The sequence below is a fragment of the Toxorhynchites rutilus genome, chromosome 3 (assembly GCF_029784135.1).
Source record: "Toxorhynchites rutilus septentrionalis strain SRP chromosome 3, ASM2978413v1, whole genome shotgun sequence".
In the NCBI taxonomy this organism is placed as follows: Eukaryota; Metazoa; Arthropoda; class Insecta; order Diptera; family Culicidae; genus Toxorhynchites; species Toxorhynchites rutilus.
In genome coordinates this window covers 329,145,863-329,170,310 of record NC_073746.1, presented here as the reverse complement: position 1 = coordinate 329,170,310, position 24,448 = coordinate 329,145,863, and the positions used below count along the sequence as shown (strand labels likewise).

The 24,448-nt window shown below is 41.0% G+C and overlaps 1 protein-coding gene across 1 annotated transcript; it reads right to left on the bottom strand.

Annotated features, from left to right (window-relative positions):
* Positions 1-12,751: 12,751 nt before the first annotated feature.
* Positions 12,752-19,455, bottom strand: LOC129774569 (uncharacterized). The gene is made up of 2 exons (XM_055778330.1): positions 19,271-19,455; positions 12,752-19,212 (listed from the first exon to the last, which is right to left on the bottom strand). Exon 2 carries the CDS (start codon positions 18,980-18,982, stop codon positions 12,752-12,754), a length of 6,231 nt encoding a protein of 2,076 aa, XP_055634305.1. The 5' UTR covers positions 18,983-19,212; positions 19,271-19,455.
* Between the last annotated feature and the right edge of the window lie 4,993 nt (positions 19,456-24,448).

Genomic DNA, 24,448 nt, shown 5'->3' with positions numbered 1-24,448 from the left:
TATAACATGGTCAAAAAAATTGTTTTATGGGAAATCTGTCCCATTAAATTATCTTTCGTAGTTTTTTCGCCATTCGAAAATTGACCATTTTTTGACGCAAGCGTCACCGTGCAATCACGATTCTGAATGACGCCTACGAAATTCTTTCCCAGATCCTCTTTCGAATTCTGAAATTCGGAGGCGCATAATCAACGGAAATCGTGCCTACCGTGGGCTCCACAAATTCTAAAAGTCCAACAAACTCCGACCTTTTACGATGTGTACCATGTGCAAATCTCTGATACGGCCGGCGACAGTTTCTTTCCGACAAGTTGGTAGTTTGTGCAGCGTCCAAGAACTTAACACTGATTCTGTAGAATCCGGGGATAGGCAGTAAGGCGAGTAAATCTATTCTCGATTAAAAATAATATAATCTTGTGATGGTTTGTTCAAAAAGTCAATCTATTGACAGAACTGTGTTGTGGACTATGTGGATTGGGTATTGGGTAATAGGAAGAATGTCCTACTGAGTCGATGAAGTACATACGACCATATGAAAACTGAGAAAAGAGAATATTGCTCTCATTTCTCATGTTTTCTGTTCAAACATTTGAGTTCATTCTTTGAATCTCTAGTCGGCAACTTCCTGTGCGATGATCAACCAACATTGCGATTAATAAGCTTACATATTTAAAGCCAGTGTTAAATTGAAAAAAGAGAGATGTTCATGACACGACCGCATTGTTAACGTAGGACTACAAAACTATTGTCGGCGTTGTTTTCATTATTCACATTAAGAATTTCAAGAATGGAATCTTATCGCCATCAGTTTCCACCGAAGAACGCAACTCTCACGTCTGGGAAAAACCTTCTCCACCTCAAGTATGAAATGCTTCACTTCATATTAACGATACTTGTAACACAGAAATAATGCTCGGATTCTCGAAAATTGAATGATCGATCGAAAAAAGTCAGCGATAAGTCAGAATTTTCTCCTAAATTCACAGTAACGTCTCCTGGTAAAAAAAAAAATATAAAAATCATTTTCAACCTCAATTCTACATTTGGCCCTACATTCTACATTTGGTAACACTTGAAAACCAACAAAAATGTATACTGGTGATGCGAACCAACACAGGCGCTTTCCGCCAGTCGGCATGAAAACCGATGATTTGTAGCATTTCATCGAGTTCCACCTTCGATTTGACGATACAAACAAAATCACCGCGATTCGCTCACTGCCAGTGGTAAAACTGTGTAATAGAAATGTTATTAGCTTAAATATTTTGCAGTTCATTCGCTTCTAGGCTTAAAAAAGAACTGCCCCTTTTGGAAAACTGATGATAAACACTAACCATCGGCCTTCCGAAAGACCATTTAGACCATTTAGGAGTATCGCCGCCCATTCATACAATGTTGGATGGACAACAACGGTAAGTATTTAGAACGAACGATTCGTAACTTTCCTTTTTCATGCGTTTGTGGGTATGAGGATTGCAAATAGTGTTGGTACTCACACGAATACATACACATTCCCAACATATACGAACACTCCCCTTTCACAAACTCATGAAAACGAATGTTATGAATTGTTCATTCCGTGGGTACGCATAGCATTTTGTACTTCTGGTACAACTTGCGATGAATTACTCTTCTAATTTGCTCCAAACTTTATTCGACCGACTATAAAAGGCTAAACGTATCAATATATGAATCGTTTATATGGGTTTTGGGGGTACGCTACGGTAATTTTTTCCGCAAACTATAGAAATTACTGCAATATTTGCAAAATAACAAAAAAAAAAAAGACGGGTGGGTAATGTCGGGGACATAACCGGAGTGACGTAGGACTATACAAAGGGGACAGCTTTTGCTAAATATATATTTTAATTATATTGTTTTATTTTCTTCTACCTACCTATCTACCTGAAAAATGAATTACTTTACTGTTTACTTTTTATGAACATGTTGGGGGTTCTGAAAAGAACCTTTGGTGTTGTGTTTTTGCGTTTTTTTTTTACAAACTTGATTCTTGATTTTTTTCTAAAGGCTTTGTACTTATTAAATGCTCAACGCCGGGCATCTTTCGGCGTATGCATATATCGTACAATCAAAATGATGGCTGTGATAGGGAATGCATAGGTAGTCATCAACTCATTCACTATCATATATTTCATTATTGAGCACATTACCGTACCTTAAACTGTGGTTTCGGAGACGAATGAATTGTAAGATTTGTAGTATCCGTAAACAAAGTAAATAAAAATAAAAAAGAACTGAGGTTTTGGAGACGATCTGTTGAAAAATAAACGAACTATAAGAACTTAAAATAAGAACAGAGCAGCAGGAAATACGTAGCTCATCATGTTGTTCCTTAGTTATTCTCCTATACAATGTAACGTCAGTCAGTCAACCAAAGAAAGCAGTTCTTGCTACCGAGAAAATTCGTTAATGCCATCCTGCATACAATGTGTTGTAATTTGAAGCCACTTTTAATTCGGAAACTATACATGGGTTTGTGAAAACTGAATGATCAATTTAAAAAACCCCAACCAGTTCAAGAACAAGCATAAACAAAACAAAACAGTTTATATTATATATCATATTATGTCACTTTAGAATGCATTGGTATTGTGAAAAACTTTTAATAACTCTTTTTTGAATGGTTTAATGGCCCTGTAAAGCGCCGTGTTTTACGGTGGCTGGTTTTGCCACCAAAGCGGTCTGTATAAACAAACTTTTTCTTTCTTCTACCTGCTGCCGTTTTGCGATTGCGTTTGCCACTCGCTGAAACTAGTTGTTGCCTTGACGAGCGCCGAAAGGAGCTGCTCTGTTCTTGATGCGTGTTTTCTGATTGTCGTGAGCAGCTTTGCAAGCCAACTCGAGCACTCCGACGGTCGAAACTCTATAACCGCTGTTAGGTATACTGGTGCTCCGGCACCAATCCGTTCGGCCTAGTTACCCTTGCGGAGCAATCAATGAATGCGACCAACAGGGAACTGGAAACATGCACGGTTCGAGTGAGACTTTGCCTTTCCCTTAACTTGTCCTCCTTTGTTACGTCAACACGTCCACGTTGCTGCTTGTTTTCTTTTTATGATGTGATGCGATGCGATGCTAAACGATGCCGTACAACCACACTGGTTTACGGTTTGAAAGAAAATGAGATATTTTTTTTGGATCCTTGCGCTTTATACTCTAGCGGTACACGCTCACAGGATAGAGACAAATCGGCAGACTCAGCCAAAGGGACGAGTCCAACGAGACGAACGAATGAGCGTTAAAAGGCAGCGATGGCAAAAAAATACATTCATTACGATTTGTTCGCTCGTTGGATTCACATGCAGGCTAAAAAGGGTCCTTTTCAGGATCACAAAATTATCTTCATTCTAAAGAGTTTATTGTTTTGTTATCACTCGATATCCCCATCTTGTTCGGCTAAACCTTCTTGTTTAGCGATTTGTTGCCACTCGCCACAGCTTTCACAGTTGGAAAATTTCTTCCCATCCAGCTTTGTGACATGTTGTACAGTAAATTACATTCAATGCGACGTGCCGAAGCACCACTCAGTGTCGCATTGGAGGCGATTTTAACCTGTAATTGAACATTTGCGATGACAGTGGTACAGTGTCGACTTTCAATGTGGGGTCATAATTTGGATCTCTATGTTTACAAAAATGTCCAACTAATTATGTCGCATTACATGTCCGTTCAATTAGCTAAATGTCGAACTAATTGTAAATTACTGTACTTTCAATCTGGAAACAATTTAAGAATTGGTGTAAATTGAATAATCAGGAAAGTCCCCAACTATCAATAAGCTCAGAACAACTGCCAAATTCACATACTCAGCAGATCCTGGCAAACAAATTATGAAAAAATCAAATTGTTTTTTATTATTATTTTAGAAAGCATTGAACTATATTTCGTAAACTCTTTTTTGAAAGGTTTAATGGCCCTGATAAGCGCCTTGTTTTATGGAATGGTTCCAATTTAGAAAACTTTGTACTCGTGGTTTTGAAAAAAACCATTTCGAACGCCCTCGATGCCGCCTTGTTCTGGATTTGCCACCAAAGCAGATTGTATAAAGAACAAACTATTTTCTTCTGCTACCAGCTGCCGTTTTGCGATTGCGTTTGCCATTCACCACTCGTTGCAACTGCCTGTTGACTTGATGTCCACCGAACCGAATGTGTTCTGTTCCGAATGCGGGTTTTGTTTTCGGCGCGAGCAGCTTTGGCAGCTAACTCGATCACTTCGGCGGCCGAAACTATATAACGCCGGCTTGGTGGACTGGTGCACTGGTACTAATGCGCTCGGCCTAGCTACCCTTGCGGGGAACTCCAGACCGACACGATTCGAGCGGGTTTTGCCTTTCCCTTAATTTTTCCTCCTTTGCCATGTCCAGATTTGGCTGCTTGGTTTGGTTTGTTGATGTGTTGTGATGCGAACTGATGTGGTGTACGGTTTGAATGAGAATGATCGTTACGGCAGCGGAGCGGGGATTTTTAAGCTGACTGGCTGGCTCGAGAATTACGCATGTGTGAGACTGCGACCAATGTTTCGTTCATTTTTTTCTTTTTCCTTTCCAATCGTGCTTCATTCTATTTCGCTGCTGCTCTGGTTGCCCGTTTTGGTCGGTACGATTTGAGGAGCACAAAATGGACCAATCAAAAATGGGCACATAGTGCATTTGGACAATGCTTGATATTTCACAATTATTCAATTATTTATCTCAAGAAAAATGAAATGTTATTCGTTATGATAGATGCGTAGATATATTTCCTATCAATTGATGCAAAAACCTTTGCGATCTATTGAGAAATGCTCGAGTTATAAACGTTCCAAATCTTGCATTTTTTCCTACTTGTTCAGTGCCTAGATTTCCATTTCACCCCCTATATCTTCCGGTTAGACGTAGTCCTACGTCAAAATTCTGAAACACATACAAAAAAAAACTATTTTTGGCACTCTTGAAATCGATGCAAAACAATAAATTTTTTTTTCGTCAAAACTTGTGCAGAATTTATTGGAGTTTTCAAAACTGCTGTTTGATTTGCAGTGGAAGCATTATTGAATTATTCATTACTAGCTAACCCGGCGAACTTCGTCCCGCCCATAATATTTTTTATATGAACTCTTTTAAGCATTCATGTTTTCTTACTAAGCGAACACTCGTGGGTTCAATCGCAGAACTCGCCATTGATTGATATCCTAATTGAATCTTCAAAATTTGCTTTTCTTATGATTTTCTTATTACTTCTGCCAAAACTCGTCATTATGATATAAAATGATTTACAGACACAATTCTCGCTCAAGATTCTTGATTCAATTACAAATAACATGTTTCTCCGATGCATGGAATACATAAAAGAAAAGTAAATTTTCATTCATAATTTTTATTTTAATATTACGTTATTCTAACTGAGAATCTCTAGCTTTTTTCGCTTCACACCTGTTCAGTCTGGGAACAAAGACTAGGTTGCGGTGGACTGTATTTTCGGGAACATCTGAGCTCGGGACCAATTGGCTGAACGGGTGGAGCTCTCGTCGGGGATCGTGGTCGAATGCGGGTTGATTCGCTGGATCGGAAGCCTTGAGAAAGGCTGAATACTCTTTTGGAATTAGAAATGTAGAGGAAAAGATGGCGAAAACTTAACAACTCTTTCATATATTTCTTTCTCCTTCTACACTTCTTCTATATGTTTCGGTCGGGTGCTTCTTCTTCCGTTGCTGCTGCTGCTTTCCTCGGATGTTGTCGTCGCGATGGTCGGTGAAATAGTGATGTTTTTCGGGCAGCGCACCTCGCTTTTATAGTGAGTGCGAATTGCGTTGTTGTTAGTTTTTCTCTGCTGTGCTGCGTAATTTCTTCGCTGGTGGTGTGGCATACGACGTTCGTAGGTGTGGCATTTGACGGGGGTTTTTCTCTTCCGTTGGGACGGAACAACACCAACGGAACACGAAGCTTGATTCCGCAAACACGAAATCCAACTGGGAATTATTTTTTTTCGAATAACCAACACATTTGGCCTTCCATTTTTATTTATATAGATAGAAGATATAGTAGTGCGTTATTTCACCTGAGCGCAAACATCGAATGAACCAATAACGCTTATCATGGTGTAATTGAAGAACATATGGAAATTCAGTTTTTTTTATGATGATGGTCCCATCTCATTCCCCTACAAAGGTTTGAGCGGGACGAGTTATCTTATTGATAATTATTATATTAAGGTATTTATATTTTTCATCAACTAACCAGTATGCAAATTGAAATTGAAAGGAAAACGGACTGGTTATCTCGCAGACATAGATTACTAATCGAAAGAACAATATAAGCCATTATCTGATCGTATTTATTCCATGGCATGTCGAGAGAATTTCCAGCCCGGGAAGACCCTAGACCGATCGGGAATTGAACCCAATACCTATGTCAGTATTAGCCACAAATTTACAAGGGAATTCCCGCTTTATCAGATCCCCGGCCACGATTCTATCGTTTCCGAGTTCAAGCAGCTGAGCAAACCCAAGCCTAATTCTAGCCGATACTTCAGGCCCACTACTTATCCCAAGGCATGTCAAGAAAGTTTCCAACCCGAAAAAATCCTTGACCGATCAGGAATTGAACCCAATACCTATGTCAGTATTAGCCTTGAATTTACAAAGGAATTCCTGCTTCACTGGATACCCGACAACGGTCTGTTAATCGTTTTCGAGACCAGACAGCTGAGCAAACCTAAGCCTAATTCCAGCCGATACTTCAGGTCCTACATTCAACATGGAGTATAAACGTATCAACCTGAAATCTGCAATGAGATCCGCCACAACACAGAAAAATCTCGTTATAATTATCTGTTGAAAAGATGAATTTACGAGTATTCCGTTTGAGCTATCCCTAGCTTCATTCCGATTTCCACATTCAACCCCTTGGAATGCTTTTATTTTATTCGCGATAAACTACTTTTGCTTATGCTCGATCTCAAGTATTTCTATGTTTGACAACGCGCGTGGGCTCAAACTACTGCAGACTTCACAATTATTTTACTTTTTTAAATTGAATTGAAAAATTGAATTTAAATTAAAAAAAAACAATTAATACCATCATCATCAGTCTTAAGATAAAATGAGTAATAAAAAAGGACACACTCACACACAAAAGACAATACATAATTCATTATATGAAATCATGATGATGGTCCCCTTACAAAAGTTTGAGCTGAACGAGCTCTTGTTGATAATTATATTTATATTGAAATTTATTGTACTATACAACTAACCAGTTAAAATATTGAATAAAAAAAAAGAGATGAACTGGTTATATCACAGGCATAGATTCCTAATCGAAAGAACTACTTAAATCATCATTTTGACGCATTTATTCCATGGTATGTCGAGAGAATTTCCAACCCGGGAAGACCCTAGACCGATCGGGAATTGAACCCAATACCTATGTCAGTATTAGCCACGAATTTACAAGGGAATTCCCGTTTTCCGAAAATTTTCCGCTTATTCTCTCCGCTATATTGATCTACGGGAAGAGACGATTACAACAAAATAAAGATGGGTCAAATCGAACCATTCCTTCTTCGGGTTTTGCCCTTGCCTTTATTTGGCCTTCCATTTTAGTTATATAGATAAAATGCGATGGAAATTTTTTCATTCAAGCAAAATTGTCTTTGTATTGAAAGGTCCTATAGAAACGCTATAGGGATCAAATAAAAGCTGGTTGATAAGGGTAATTAGATTTGCTGTTGACTTAGTTGGTCACAACATATTTCAATTAACAGAAAGAAATCGTATATCGCATCCCGATATTTTAGTTCACTGCTTCTACACACATCTAGATAAAACTGTTTTGTAGAGTATTCCAAAACATCGAAGTTTAAAATGATCCCCCATTCCACATCCCATGTGTTGATTTTTCACGAAGTTACAGTATTTCAAAAATCGCCTAAAAATCTCGACTTATAGAAACTTTCGAAAGTATGCCCCATTTGTATTCTTGTTTTCGTACGTATTGAATCCATCCATTCGAACTTTGAAAAAATAAACAATTCGAACGAAACGCTTATTTTAATTTTCCTACGAATGCGTCTGCCGCACAAACGTCACTTTTTTCTTGCGAATTCCGTTCGTTTGTTAAATCAGTATAATCGCTGCCATCTTCCTATTATTGATATCATTTTTCGCTATACAATTGCCCATGTCGCTGCGATCCGGAAGACACTCGCTTAAAATGTTCGTCACCCCATCGTATACAGCAATCATTCGCTAACTGGACTATCTTCAACTGGATTTATCTTTAACAGTGCGTACGTTAACTGGGCTGCAGTTATTTATCAATAATAGACGTCATCTTCAATTTGATGTATTGCTTCTGCTGTTTTACAATCCAGTTAACGAGTGCAATTCGATAATTGTTGATTTTCCGGCCTAATTAACGAACGATCACTGCACACTTTCTTCGATGTTTTGATCAAATCTTGCATGAAAATTGAGTTATGTATGAAATCTTGCATCTGATCACTTCACATGTTTACGTTCGAAAAAGGTCTTGTATGAACGCATTCGTACGAAAACAAGAATGTATTTTTCAAAATTGTTTGAATCAAGTCCGTCGAAGGAAAGTCAGATACAGCCGTAAACAAGAATAAGGGTGTATAACAGTATTATTTTAGTAGGAAGTTGTTTTTGAATGCAACTTTTATGTCAATTACCAACTGCATCACCATTATATAAATTTAGAAAACTACGAATTTATTTTGATCTTTTCGGGTTTGAGAAAAAATAATATTCTCCGTGCATCTCTTAGATTCAAAAACAAACTTTCGTTATTCCTACATATCGTCATTCGACCAGTTCAATGTGACACCATTTTCGCCATTCCTTCATATGTCAAATTCATGCAGCACGTTTGTTAGTATGTGTTCCAACACTTTACTCATTTGTAGCGCAACGAAAAATTTTGTCGTGTAACATGCTTGCAACAATTTTCGATGCGTTTTGCTCCCCAGCCAATAGGTAGCGGCAGTCGATCGTATGAATGTGTTGATGAAAAAGCGCATTGTAATCATTGGAGCCATCATTACGCTCAGGCCTGGCTAAATCGCCAAGTTGGGCATGAAATGAAAGTAAAATCCAAAGCCTCATTATTGATGACCTCAGTGGGTGTTTTTTTGCAAATGCTTTCGCTGTAAGCAACGAAACCGTAAATCACGATTTGGCGAATATTGCATACGTTCGTATATAAGGTTCACCATAAAAACGGTTTTCTAAAATTCTACCTTTTCTGATTTTTGAGCTTTAAAATAGATTTGAATTTTCAGAATCTGACATTACTATCGGATGCCTAACGAGTATAGAAAACTCCAAGGATTTCCTCAAATTTTGCTGCGAAGTAATAGGTCTCTTGCTTGAATTGTGCAAAAATTATCGATTATTTGCGTTTCTCACTCGCAGAGGGAAACACCCACCCCACCCGGAATGTACCGCGCGTGTATACTTCGCTGGCGAGTTGCCATGACGACAATTATTCCTAGTAGAGCTCCTTTTTCGTCAGCGCCTCATCTCTCCCACAATCGTTTTCTTTCCCTTTGTACACACTGTCCCCTTTGCTATCATTACTTGCTTTTCTTCGCATATCCTACGGGGTGCTATAAGTAGAGCAGCTTCTATAAGCCGAGGCAGAATTTTAGGTTGGCCGTTGAGCGCGAATGATACTTCTGTTATCTATTTAGTCGAGAATGGAAACGGACGCTGCATTCAGGATATCAGTCGAGAAAAATGACACGCCCTCCCACCCAGGGAATCCTGAATTGCGGTTTGAGGCGAGGTCTATGGTTGTGTACGTGTGCTGCCTAGATATGCGCATGAAGGATGTAGCGCGAACCGCTGCCACCTGCCTCGGTTTATCACGCTATCCCACGGAACTAATGGAGGGTTGTTGATTTTATACTGTGTTGCACTATTCTGAAAGCGATCATAGATCTAGATTCGATGATTTTGTCCACTCCAAAAGTCCGTGATACTCTGTGAGAATAATCCTTGTGTAGGGATTCATCTCACAAATCAACCGTGTTCGGTTAGATACCGGACGTAAAAGCTTTATTTAGCTTCCAACCAAAATTATGCTATAACAGAGTTGAGAAGATGCTTTGGATTCTTATTCGATAATGAGACAAATTTTCGTTATAATTACAAAGGGAGTTTCGTCTTGATCCCAAAAAAACATTACTTCCTTAACCTACTCAGCTCAAGAAAATTTTGCGCCTCCACTTCGAAAAATTCAGTCCCAAGTAAGTGGAGCCGGTTCCATAGCTTTTCTTTAGGCGTTCGAGGGAAAAGATACAAATATACGTTAACGACTACACGCCTGGACCATTTGATCCAATTTCATAAATATCTGAATTTGAATCGGGACTATAGGGATGATTCATACTTCGAATCTCGAATACACTTCGAGTCCTCTCGATTTATTTCAGAGATGTGATTGAGATGGCGAGTGTAGGCTACAATAACTAATTCCGTCTATAAGACTGGTCATTCTAGTCCGGGTTTTTTGCTTGGGTCTAGTCCGATTGTGCTGTCTCAAATTTCTTTGTGAATTTTCCTGTGCGTTTGATTTTTACGGGTGACCCTGTTTAGAGTCCAACGCTGGCACGAGGACAGTTATCAGCCACCCTGAAATGAGGAACAGACACTGTTTTGAGCCGCATGTCCATGGTGAACAGACGCTCGGATAGGCAGCATACGACTTAGATCCCACCGGATTTGGTTACCCGATTTTCATTATGGTTACTTGTACCCCAGTCGGCACCTTGGGGTGGTAGGGACGAAAATTACTGGACAAGAAGCTATGAACTATGAGTGGGGTCTATTTTATGCCTGCAGGTACACGAAGTACCGATGGTACGCTTCGTCCCGTCGTTTACCAACCAAAGTTCGTGGTTTTTCCCAAAATAAAAACATGTCTTCACATCTGACATCCCAGATCATATCGATAAAAAGTAACAGAAGTCTTTCCAATCTACCAAATAAAACATGACAATGACACTCGTATACTGGAATAGGAATATTTTGTTTCATCATAAAGAATAGGGTCGTGGTTCGTAGTGAATCTTACAGTTATCTTGAATTCCTGCAGATGATCTAGAAGATACATTTCCATGAATTGTGTCCTAAAGACTTTTTTGAGCGTGAGAAACCCATTACTAACCTGTACCTGTCCTGGAAAATGATCGCTTCAAACTGTATTGGGATCGCACTGATCTGACCGATCTTTTGATCAACCACAACCGTCCAGATAATGCCGGCATCAAACAATGGACAATTTTCGGATGCCGATAAAAAAAACTACAAAAGATAATTTGATGGGATAAACTGCTCATAGAACATAATTTTATTGACCATGTTACCGAAATATTTCGAAATATTCAGTCGGTTGGTCGGAACTTTCACCAGTTCCTTCAAAAACATACTTATCGGCATGTTCTCCACTGTCGTTCAACGCATAGTAATCCCATGTTACTGTTTGACAATTTTTTCTATTCATTATTAAACGATGTTTTTATGCCTAATTTTCGAAAAAACTAAAAAGAAAGTTAATGTTTTTTCCCACCTTTTAAAAAAACAACATCAAGTTTAATTGCCCAATATTGATATTCTAGGCATAACTGTTCCACCATGTATTTTTAGTAGATCCATAACAAGTGAATCGGTCCAAGTACCAGAATTTTATGTTACGATTTCAACAGGGCTACTGCGCTCATTTCTGGTTTGGAAAAACGAACTAATTCTCAAAAAAAAAAAGTTTAGCAGAACACGTGCACACCTTGTTAGCGAATGCCTAATAATAAAGAGATTTATATTCTGCAGTAGTGTTGCAGATTACTCGCTTTTTCATAAAACGATGTTTTTATGCATAATCTTTCGGAAAAAAAAACAAAAAACATATTGTTTTTTCCCTAGTATTTCAGAAAACAACATCAAGTTCAATTGTCCCATGTTGATATTCTAGGCATAACTGTCACATCATGAATTTTGAAGCCCGTTATCAAGCATGATTGATTCAAGAGAGGGGAACTTTTCACATTTCATTAGACAATGGTTTTCTGCTTATAAAAACCGAGTGTATTGCTAAACTGAAAAGCTTAAAGCATCTGGTAGTCAAATATGGTAGAAAACATTGATTGCGTTTTTCTCCGTTGTCGATTTCGGAGCATGGGACAACACTGAGTCGAACGGCAGTTCAGTTCTTTCTTTTCCGTCAAGAAATTGTTGGAGCGCTTCAGGTTTGCTCAGAAATTCTCGATGGGACGCCGCTGGAGGGCGTTCGGATGGTTGAAACTTCGGACTTCGGAACAACATCTGTTGTAGTGGACGGAAAAAAATAGCTGATTTTGATAGCTTTATTAATGAAGCGCTTCAAAGCTGAAAGTTTAACATCTGTCAGAAACTAGGTGAATAAAGAATATGTTCTACATACAATTCAGTTTCCTTCCAGTTACTTAAAGTCCAACTAACAACGTAATATATCCAATAGATTTCGCTCTGCTCGTCCAATTCGCCTAAGCTGAAATCTATTGTACAATCCATTAAGTCTGCTATTAATATTAATTTGGATCTCTCAATACCTACTTCTTATATCAATGGGTTATTTTAATATTCGCTGATTAATTCAGTATCTTCTAACCAATATAAATTTCTGTCGCATTCAATGGTTATTCTAAGCATCCGTAGTAAACACCGCCGTCCAAAACAATAAGCCGAGATGTCAAACCGTTGTAGCTGTTGGCTGCCTTTGTTGTGCAGGGCTACCTAATTCGTCCGGGTTACCAGGGGTATTTTGCGGCGGCAACATCCTCCCCCCAATGGAACCTTCGGCTTTCGAAGTTACATCACTTTCAACAAACTCCAGAACAGCTAGTTTTGAAGATGGACGTCTCAGTATTCCTCCTGAGGTTTGTACTATAACTTGTCTGACGGCACCGTCTGCTGCTGTAATCACTTCTAGAACTCGTCCACGGGTCCATTGATTCCGCTTTCTATCGTCAATGATTAGCACCAACTCTCCAGGTTGAATGTTTTTCGTTTTTCCAAACCACTTTGTACGCTTCGTGAGTGTCGGCATATATTCCCTCACCCATCTCTTCCAAAATCTATCCAGTTGCTTTTGCAGAGTTCTCCAGGATCGTCTCAGTTCATTAGCATCGCCGATGTGTTGGACCGAAGGCTGTGTAACTCCTGATGAACTGCCGAGCAAGAAATGGTTTGGCGTTAAAGCTACCTGTTCCGTTGACTGTAGCGGTAAGTACGTTAGTGGACGACTATTAACTATCGACTCAGCCTCCACTAACAGCGTTTGGAAAGCCTTGTCATCTAGTTTTTCATCACCATAAGACGTTGACAGTGCAGACTTGACTGAACGTACCATACGTTCCCAACACCCTCCCATGTGGGGCGCGCCGGGGGGAATGAACCTCCACGTCGTGGAAGCGTTGGTGAATGTAGCGGATAACCCAACATATATCTGTTGACGAAGAATTCTTTCTGCGCCATGGAAGTTCGTTCCATTGTCGCTATGTAATTCTATAGGAGCTCCTCGACGATTGACGAACCTACGTACACTCATAATGAAGGCCTCCGTCGTGAGGCTGTAAACAACCTCCACGTGAATTGCTCGTATAGTTAGACACGTAAAGAGAGCTACCCATCGTTTTTCATGACATCGTCCTCTTTTTACTAAGATTGGTCCGAAATAATCCACTCCAACGTACGTGAAGGGCCGAACAAAAGGTGATAGTCGTGCTTCGGGTAGTGGAGCCATTTGTGGAACAACCGGACACGCTTTTCGCATTCTACATAGCAGGCAGCGGTTGGATATATTTCGTACAACTCGCCGCAAGTGTGGGATGCAAAACTGTTGGCGAGCTTCGTTCACAACTGTCTCATTATAGCCATGTTTAAACTTTCGATGCAAATCTTCCAAAATCAAATTTGTTACGTGATGTTTTTGAGGAAGTATCACTGGGAATTTTACACCATAGGCAGTTCGCTTGGCTGCTCCAATTCGTCCATCGACTCGTAGGACTCCCTGCTTATCGACCTTAGGGGTGAATTGATAAATGGAACTAGTCCTTTCAACTGTGTTCCCAGATCCCGTCAGCATAGCCATCTCTTCTGGATACGATTCCCATTGTGTCATCTTGAACAATGTTATTTCTGCTTTTTGCAATTCGCTCTGTGTAAGATGTCCAACATCTCGAACGTCAGCCGCCTTGTGAGAATTCGTTACAAATCTGTGCACGTATGCCATTGTGCGTTGGAGCCTACTCCACGAAGAGAATCGCTTTACATCTATGATCATACCCGATGCGTGTATTTCTTGATGTGTATAGCACGAACGTAGCTCTTCTTCCCCTGAATCGTCTGGTATTGAATGAGGCCATTGGCTCTCTGGAAACCGGAGAAATTTCGGACCACTAAACCAAGTACTCTCACTGTTGAAGTAAGGCCCAACGCCCCATTTCGTTGCTTCGTCTGCTGGGTTCAGTTCAGATCGGAGCCAACGCCATTCTTCTCGTTTCGTGGTTTCCAGAATCTCTGCAACCCGATGGGCTACGAACGGTCGATATATATGAGGATCCTTGTTGATCCAAGTGTGAGCTGTTTGCGAATCTGTCCAGAAATACCGTTTGGAGATAGAGAAAGTGTGACCATCCACCACCAGCTTCATCATGCGCGAGCCCAGGACACAGGCCTGAAGTTCTAGTCTAGGAATACTCATATGTTTGAGTGGGGCTACCTTCGCCTTGGCAGCAACCAACGATACCTCAACCTCTCCTTGAGCGTTAATTATATGGAAGTAGCATGCGCAGGAATACGCAGTTGGACTAGCATCAACAAAGACATGAAGCTGGACATTCTCAAAGCTGAAGCTATCTGGACGACGAAAGTAACAGCGGGGAATTCGAACTTTATTTATGTCATACAGTATTTTTACCCAATCCCGCCAGCGTTGAAAAATGTTATTATCCACTAACTCGTCCCACTTCGTTCCAGCACGCCACACGTCTTGGATAAGAATTCTACCGAATATAAGATACGGTGTAAGAAGTCCCAACGGGTCGAAAAGAGTCATCACGCATTGTAGGATTTGACGCTTAGTAGGTATTGTGTCATTTTCGATTATTTTCCTGATGTTTTCTCGCATGGTCGTCTCGAAATGGATCACATCCTCTTCACTGTTCCACAGCATACCCAGCACACGTTTGGGAGTACCAGCATTCTCTAAATTGAGATTTTTCTCAACCTTTTTCGCATTTTCTCCTAGGTGCTTCAGAACTGCCGGACTGTTGGAGCACCAGTTGCGGATCTCGAAACCTCCTCTTCTGTGTACTTCTCTAACGGCTGTTGCCACTCGTTTGGCTTCTTCTTCGTCGGGGAAGCTATCAAGATAGTCATCCACGTAGTGGTTATACAGAATTCCTTCGACGGCTCTAGTGAATTCTTGTGCGAATCTCTGAGCGTTTGTGTTCTTCACAAACTGTGCAGTCGCTGGTGAGCTGGTTGAGCCGAACGTAGCTACATCCATCACAAATATTTCGGGATCGTGGGAAGAGTCAGGGGACCATAGGAAACATTGTGAGTACCGGTCGAGCCAACGGATAAAAATCTGGTGAAACATCTCCCTAATGTCACCGACTACTGCCACCTGGTGTTGCCGAAAATGGAAGATAACTGTTGGTAAAGACGCCAACTGATCGGGCCCTTTCAATAGCATGCCGTTCAACGAAACACCATCGACTTTCGCTGAGGCGTCCCATATAAGGCGAACTTTCGAAGGCTTTTTTGGGTTGACTACTGCACCTAAGGGCAGGAACCAAATTCTACGAGGATCGACAGCCGCTAATTCTCCGACTGATGCACGATGAGCATAACCTTTGTCGATGTATTCCTGTATCTGACGTTGAATATTTTCCTTCAAAGTCGGATCCTTTTCCATTCTACGCTGCAAACAGTGCAGCCTTTTGATGGCCATTGGATAGCTGTCTGGAAATTCAAAAGCATCGAATTTCCACAGGAGGCCTGACTCGAATCGATCGCCCACTGAAACTGTGGTTTCCTGCAGTATCTTTAACGCCCGTTGATCTTCCTTAGACATACACTCGTTTCTTGGACGAGCCCCGACTTCCTCGATCGAAAAATACGTCTTGATCGTTTCATCCATAGATTCATCTCTATTGCATTCGCAGATATGCATGTTGACAGAGGGAAATCTAGCGTTCCTTTGACCGCCATAGACGCACCATCCAAGCCGAGTTTTCACGGCCACTGGATTACCTTCTTCTCCTTCCCGTGTCTTCAAAGGCAGTGTCAATTTGATATTGTCAATTCCAATAAGCAAGCGAGGTACAGCGCCACGGTACCCTTCGATTGGAATTCCTTGAAGGTGTTGATAGTGCAGTTTCATGTCATTGATTGGTAGCGTTTGCACCGGTAGGTCTAGTGACTGGATTGTTCCGACATCATTTAACCAATAACGCTTCATCTTTCCGATTCCTGATATTTCAAATGTAACTCGCCTGGATTGCTTTTCCTCGCGGGTCACGTTGCTCGTCCATTTCAAGCATAGTGGCTTATCATAGCCATTGACTTCGAGATTGTCCGCCAAACTGCTCTCTATCATCGTAAGAGACGAGCCCTCATCCAAAAAGGCAAATGTATCTATGCTACCAGTACGACCGTAGAGGGTAACTGGTACGATGCGGAAAAGAAGTTTCGATAGTTGATCTTGATGCACATGATGATCTTCTGTCTGACTCTTCCTCTGAGCTGCTTGTACTGAGGAGGAGGGGTGTAACAATGGGTGATGGCGATACTGACAACCATCGACACCACAACGAGTGGTGCTACGGCATGACCTTCGTCCGTGACCAAAGAGACACGTACGACAAATTGCTTTGCTTTGTATCGTTTTCCAACGTTCATCGATTGACATGGCCCAGAAAACCCTGCACTCCTTCGCTCGATGTCCGTATTTCCGACAAATCAAACATTCAATTCCCGCTGAATCAACGGGGCGCTTTTTAATTTCTATTTCTTCCAAGCATTCCTCATTATCAGCATGAACGAAACTCTGGTCTATTCGTCTTTGCTTTTCACGTCTGACTAATCGTTCGCTTGCATTGAACGATGACACGCTGTATGCATCTTCTACAATCCCTTCCATAAACATGCTAAATGTCTTTAAATTAACGGTAGGAGATTGATTTCGGTAACCTGCCCATTTCATTTTGTATTCTGCGGGTAGTTTGGCCACCAGATCTTTCAGTAGTGTTGGATTGGCTAAGTGTTCTTGTAAGTTCGCTGCAACAATATGGTCACAAAGTCCTTGTACCATTGTTCCGAAGTCGATCATGGTCTCGAGTTTGTCAGCCCTCGGAATCGGAGTGGATTTAACTTTTTCGACGAACTCTTCAATGAGTATTTCAGGGCGGCCAAATCGCATCGTTAATGACTCTATCACCTGAGGAACGGACGCTGGAAGGATTAATCGGCTGCGCACGCATTCCCAAGCGATGCCTTTCAGGCAGCGCTGGAGGCGAATCATATTTTCACCGTTGCTATACCCGCAGGCCTCCGTCGTATAATTATAGTTGCTGATGAACACGGGCCAGTCCGCGGGGTCGCCGGTGAAAACGGGTAAATCACGTGGAAGGACCTGTCTGGCGGCTAGTTGCTCTTGTGACGGCCCAAATCTTGTTATAGCACCATCCTGAGACTGTATTTGTTCCGCTGCTACTCGATGGTGAAAATCACTCTGCTCCGAGCGCGCGTGGTTTCGCCCAGGTGTGAAAAAAATCTTCGGTGGGTCCACAAGGGGAACCGTATGAGAATTGTTACTCTCTTGTCCCGAGGGCACGTTACTCCGCAGCTGTTCGGGTACGAAAGGGACGTTTGGAATATTTTGTTTACCGATGTTGACTGAATCGATGCGTTTGTTCCCTCCTGCAAAATTTCCGGGCTGCTCCTGAGCAGTTGACCAACGGTGGTTTAATAGAGAAAATGTGCCATCTGACTGCTCTTTAAAGCGTGTACTATTCCGTGTCTCTTCGCAAATTTGAGCTGTGATCGGTTTCGATATCGTATTATCCACTGGTGAAATTTCCCAATTCACACCGTTGATTTGGAATAAAGATTGCTTTGTGCTTCCAGAAATATTCCCGCTGACTTTAGGAACCGCTCCCTTATTCGTCGTAATGGGCGTGGGCTGATTTGGTTGTTTATGTTGTTGCAATTCAACCTGAAGCTGAGTCAATTGAGCTTGCAGCGCCTGAATTTGCTCTTGTGACTCCTCTTCTCGAAGCTTTAGTTCCTCACGCAACTTCTCGACCAGCGAAGGCTCTGTGAATTCAGGTGTCACTGATTGCCCGGTCTGATCGACCGGTTTCGGTAATGATTGTGTGGCTGGAAGATTATCGATGCTGGTAGTGGTTCCTCCCACTGCGCCTTCGTTCGCGGCTGTAGTTATTGGTTCCTCTGCGTGTTTGCGCACCCACTGATTGGTACGAGTAGATGAGCTCACAACGCTGCGGCCGCTGCGAGCACTACGATTTTCGCTCTCTTCTCGCAGGATCATCAGCTGATGTTTCTCTTCCAGGTGTCTTTTCTGCAATTCGTGCTCTTTTAGCATTTGCTGCCTCTCCAACTTTTGTTGTTCTGCTAAGCGGGCCAAATATTGTTCGTGTCGTAACTTCTGACTAGGGGTCCCAGACCTGGCTGAAGTCACAGAAATACTCTCGAGTGTGTTTTGCACATGAAGACATCGCGAACAGATCCAATCGCGATTTGCTATGGAAGCTGTAACTCCGGCACACGAGAAGTGCCACCACTTGTCGCATTTGTCACAACAAACGTAATTATCGGCAGTATGAGGCCTATCACAAGCTACACAACCGGACATTTCCAACTCAGCTGTCTGTACAGAGTCATTTGTATTCATGATTGAATTCTTTGAAGATTGTTGTAGTGGACGGAAAAAAATAGCTGATTTTGATAGCTTTATTAATGAAGCGCTTCAAAGCTGAAAGTTTAACATCTGTCAGAAACTAGGTGAATAAAGAATATGTTCTACATACAATTCAGTTTCCTTCCAGTTACTTAAAGTCCAACTAACAACGTAATATATCCAATAGATTTCGCTCTGCTCGTCCAATTCGCCTAAGCTGAAATCTATTGTACAATCCATTAAGTCTGCTATTAATATTAATTTGGATCTCTCAATACCTACTTCTTATATCAATGGGTTATTTTAATATTCGCTGATTAATTCAGTATCTTCTAACCAATATAAATTTCTGTCGCATTCAATGGTTATTCTAAGCATCCGTAGTAAACACCGCCGTCCAAAACAATAAGCCGAGATGTCAAACCGTTGTAGCTGTTGGCTGCCTTTGTTGTGCAGGGCTACCTAATTCGTCCGGGTTACCAGGGGTATTTTGCGGCGGCAACAACATCTTTTTCCGAGTATTTAATCACCTCCAGTGATTCCTTTGCGTAAGTGGAAGAAGTACTTCACGTCGTATTTTATCTCCTTGGTGGGGGGACATAAAGTAGCTGGTTCCTTGCCAGTCGTTGGCATCCATGACGACCACGACGTTCGATTTCACCCGAAAATTTTCATTCTCCATCACTTTCAGCCTTTGTTTCTGGGTCACAGTTTGTTGTTCCGACATGGTCGGTCTTGACTTACGTTTCCGCATGATGATGTCTATCTCCGCTTGTATTTTTTCACTATCTGACCTGTTACTACGACAATCCGGCCCAAAGCCCGGAACGATGTAGCCACCTTTCCCTCCGTCTTCTGCTTTACCTCCAGCTGCGGTTTACGATCGCCTAGCACCGTCAGCGCTTCCAGTACCCACAAATCAGGGAGTGCAGTCACTTCACTGTTTTCGGCATAACTTGCGTAGTTAAACTGATAGCGCAGTCAAGTTTTGTTTAAAAACTCATGGGTTGCTATGGTTGACGATGTACAAGTGGTCTCATCGCCAGGTGTTAAGGTGAACGCATGAAAAGTTGGTAAAATTTGTACATTTTTTCAATGAAAGCGTTATGTAGAATGGTTTACGATATATGGTTCAGGACAAGTCGTCTAATCGATGTCGCTACTCAACCGAACTAAAATGGAATTCAAAGAACTGTGAAGGGCGATGTAAGTCCTAAAAACTGTTGTGGTCGTTTTCTGAGACTGGAATTGTACCGAAGACTCTTCTGAAGTCGCTAATGTTGCTGAATATGGAGAAGAACCTGGTGACATCTAAAAGTCGGTAATATATAGAACCTGCGCCATTGTCAATTCCTTGGTCACGACTGAAGAAAACGATCATGGTGGATAGTCTAGTCGTCCTTTATCATTAAAAAGCTCGACGGCAGGTGAAATGTTATGGCTAAGTTCGATTAGTTCAGAAGTGTCAAAACTCCGTAAACACAACGCTTCGTATATATTAGTTATTCGAATTGAACATCACAACAGTATCATTTTAAACCTGATTCGCGAAGCTCACGACACCTTTTGGGACAGTTCCAACGAAGTGGAAAATTTCGACTGTTGTGCGAAAACATTTCGAACGAATTGCATTCACGTTCCTTACGTTAGACAGTCATTAAACCCCAAGCAGTAACCCAATTGGCAAGGTTTGCCAGAGTTTATCTTTCAACTCCTTACAGTAGTGTTTACAAAGAAAGACTGTTCTCTGAAGCTGGCCTGGTGTACGAAGCAAAGCGTAATTGGTCGGTTAAAAAATCGATAACAAAAATAATACTGGTAATGAATTAATGTTAAGAGTTAATATTAAATTAATTTTGAAAAAAAAACGATTTATCTTGTGTTAATGAGAAATTATTGATTTTTTTCTAATATCCGGATAGTTATCGGATATCCGTTTCATCTCTACTTTCTCACATGAAAAAAATAAATTTATCCAGATTCTCTCAGGATATATACGATTATATTTGATGAAAAAAACTTTCTACGCATATGGTCGAATTTCAACAATGACAGAGTTATAGACCTTTTTTTCTATTTCGGACTCTGTTGCCTAAAACTGGCTCTACATTGAAAAGTACGCTACGAAAGACGATTCTGTTGCTTTCATTTAAAAGATGGGAGAATTAAGCACAGGATATAGTAGTGGAACACCTCAATTAGTGGATTTTTATAACATTTTGGAAGTGAAAAACTTAAAAGTTAATAATTTTTGTTGCGTTATCATTTACATTACTCTGGCGAAAAAATCGGCTATTTTTTTCAATAATCATTCATTGTATTTGTATTTTATATTTTACTTCATTAAAGATAGAGGGCGCGATATTTTGAAATATTTTTTCTTGAAAGCTGAAGTTTTTTTTACATTACGTATTCAAAAATCAGAGAGACGTATTTTTTCGTTTTTGAGTTCTGAGATTACAAGGCTGTAGTTGGTTGGAGCGAGAAGCCCACAAAAGGATGCTTTAGGGAAATTCTCTTCGGCTGAACTTGAGCTCTGAATCGTGAGATACTCGGCGGTTGATCTGAGGACTACAATGTCCTTCGATCGTAGAAATGTAGACATGAAAACTACAATCTACACACAAAGCTGATCGTTATAATGTTTAGGAGAAAAAGTCAATAATGAATGTGATCTTGTAATCGTTCATTTATTATTCACTAGCTGACCCGTCAAACTTCGTTCCGCCCAAAATTTATTTTTCGTTATCACATCCACGTCTTCTTGCTAAGCGCACGTTCATGTGTCCAATCGCAGAACTTTTCATTGAATGATCTTCTAATCTACCCTTTAAAATTGTTTTCACTATAATATGTCAGTAATTTTAACAAAACTCGACATTATAATATCAGATTATTTTCAGACACAATACTTTTCATCCACGTGCAAGATTATTCATCCACTTGCAAATAACATGTTTCGATGAACGTTTTGAACGTTTCAAGAATCCTAGAACGTTTACTGTGGTGAGGAAACCCTGTTGAGGTTTTCCGTTGCATTTAGGGTGTTTAAGCCAACCGCTTAAGAGAGGAACGGGTGGGAAGGCTTGCTTGCTCGAGCTGGCTATAGGTGCGGGTTATTTTCGGAAATCCGGTTCGCCGGTATAAAAACAGTTTAATATGTATGTATTACCAAAAAAGTTAAGATGTTATCGACGTCTAAAATGTGTAGAAATAAGTAGGTGATGAAGTGGTTTAAGTTAAATAAAATTTCAAACCGGAACGATAAGCAGGATGTTTACGATGTTTACGAAATTAAAGCGTATGGTGATGGGTGATGAAACCACCTTCAAAGCTGAATTCAATCAGTTCCCTGGTTTCGAATTTTACACTGCATTAGAACGTGAAAGATTCACCGATCATTTTAAGACCAAAAAGCGAAGTTCCCTGAAAATATATTATTTGGCAGACCATATGTAGTTTAGGACTTCAAGCACGATGAGTTAACAAGTTTACGTCAAAAAATGAAAGTGTAAAATGCCGTTGTGATGAAAGGCTGCAATGAACCAAACACGTCAGCCTTCGCTTCGCTTTCTAATTCAAAATTCCGATGATGTCGGCGTATTATGAATAAAGGGTGTGTCACATCAAATTGCATCACGGAAAAAACGCTGTAGAAATTCGCCCAGTACACCGATCCTTTTGAAAATTTTAGACAGTAAAATAAAAACTATTAAACAACTTTTGGCATTTTCTTTTTATTCATACTTCGAGCCCAAGCCCGTATGCTCGCACCTTCCTCTTTACCCCGTCCATAAGGTTCTGTACAACGTCAGGTTGTAGTTTTTGTTGAACAGAAATCCATTTTCTCTTGAAGTCTTTTCTCGCCTCCGATTGTACAACTTTTGGGTTCTTCCGGAGGGCCTGCTTCATAATCGCCCAATATTTCTCTATTGGGCGAAGCTCCGGTGCGTTGGGCGGGTTCATTTCCTTTGGCACGAAGGTGACCCCGTTGGCTTCGTACCACTCCAACACGTCCTTCGAATAGTGGCACGAAGCGAGATCCGGCCAGAAGATGGTCGGGCCCTCGTGCTGCTTCAATAGTGGTAGTAAGCGCTTCTGTAGGCACTCCTTAAGGTAAACCTGCCCGTTTACCGTGCCGGTCATCACGAAGGGGACGCTCCGCTTTCCGCAAGAGCATATCGCTTGCCACACCATGTACTTTTTGGCAAACTTGGATAGTTTCTGCTTGCGAATCTCCTCCGGAACGCTGAATTTGTCCTCTGCGGAGAAGAGCAACAGGCCCGGCAGCTGACGAAAGTCCGCTTTGATGTAGGTTTCGTCGTCCATTACCAGGCAATGTGGTTTCGTCAGCATTTCGGTATACAGCTTCCGGGCTCGCGTCTTCCCCACCATGTTTTGCCTTTCGTCGCGGTTAGGAGCCTTCTGAACCTTGTATGTACGCAAGCCCTCCCGCTGCTTGGTCCGCTGGACGAATGAACTTGACAAATTCAGCTTATTGGCGACATCCCGGACCGAACTTCTCGGATCACGTCTAAACTGCTTAACTACGCGCTTGTGATCTTTTTCCCTGACGGAGCATCCATTTTTGCCGTTCTTCACCTTCCGGTCGATGGTTAGGTTCTCGAAGTATCGTTTTAGTACTCTGCTGACCGTGGATTGGACGATTCCCAGCATCTTACCGATGTCCCGATGTGACAACTCCGGATTCTCGAAATGAGTGCACAGGATTAATTCACGACGCTCTTTTTCGTTCGACGACATTTTTCCAAATTTACGAAAAATTGACAGTGAAGCATGGCCAACGTGATCTATACACTCTTATATGATTATAAGCGAAAGCTGAAGATATAATTCCTAAAAATTAAATTTCTACAGCGTTTTTTCCGTGATGCAATTTGATGTGACACACCCTTTAATAAGCAAAAAAGTTTTAGAACTTGATACAGTCTCAACGTTTTCATGTGAAATGTTCTGCATAAATATTCAATTTTTCAACATCAGCATATTCATGACTTCTAGCATGTAATTTGTATGTGATACAACTTTTTTCCGTTCATTTTCATCGCAAACGATAGCGTTATCCATAAGATGTGTATTAAAAATATATCGTGCCTTTTAAGCTGATTAAAATTTGCGATAAATCGTTTCTAAATTGGAGTTTTATGCAGAAACTCGCTGGCAATGCATTCGATATGCTAATAACGCAGAAAGATAACAACGACGGCCAGAGTCCCTTGTGTTGGGAAACCACCCTCCGTGCCAGCTGACAGTAGAAAAAAAATATTTGTGGCACGTATCCTCCCCTTCCCAGCGTGGTCGGTTCGGTCGCAAAGCATATAATTCGGCACGGTTCACTTCCGAACGCAGGGATAAGCACGTAAAGCATGACAACAAATCACGCAAAGTAAAATGCAGCATAGAGCACACGATATACGATGATGATCATGATGACGATGA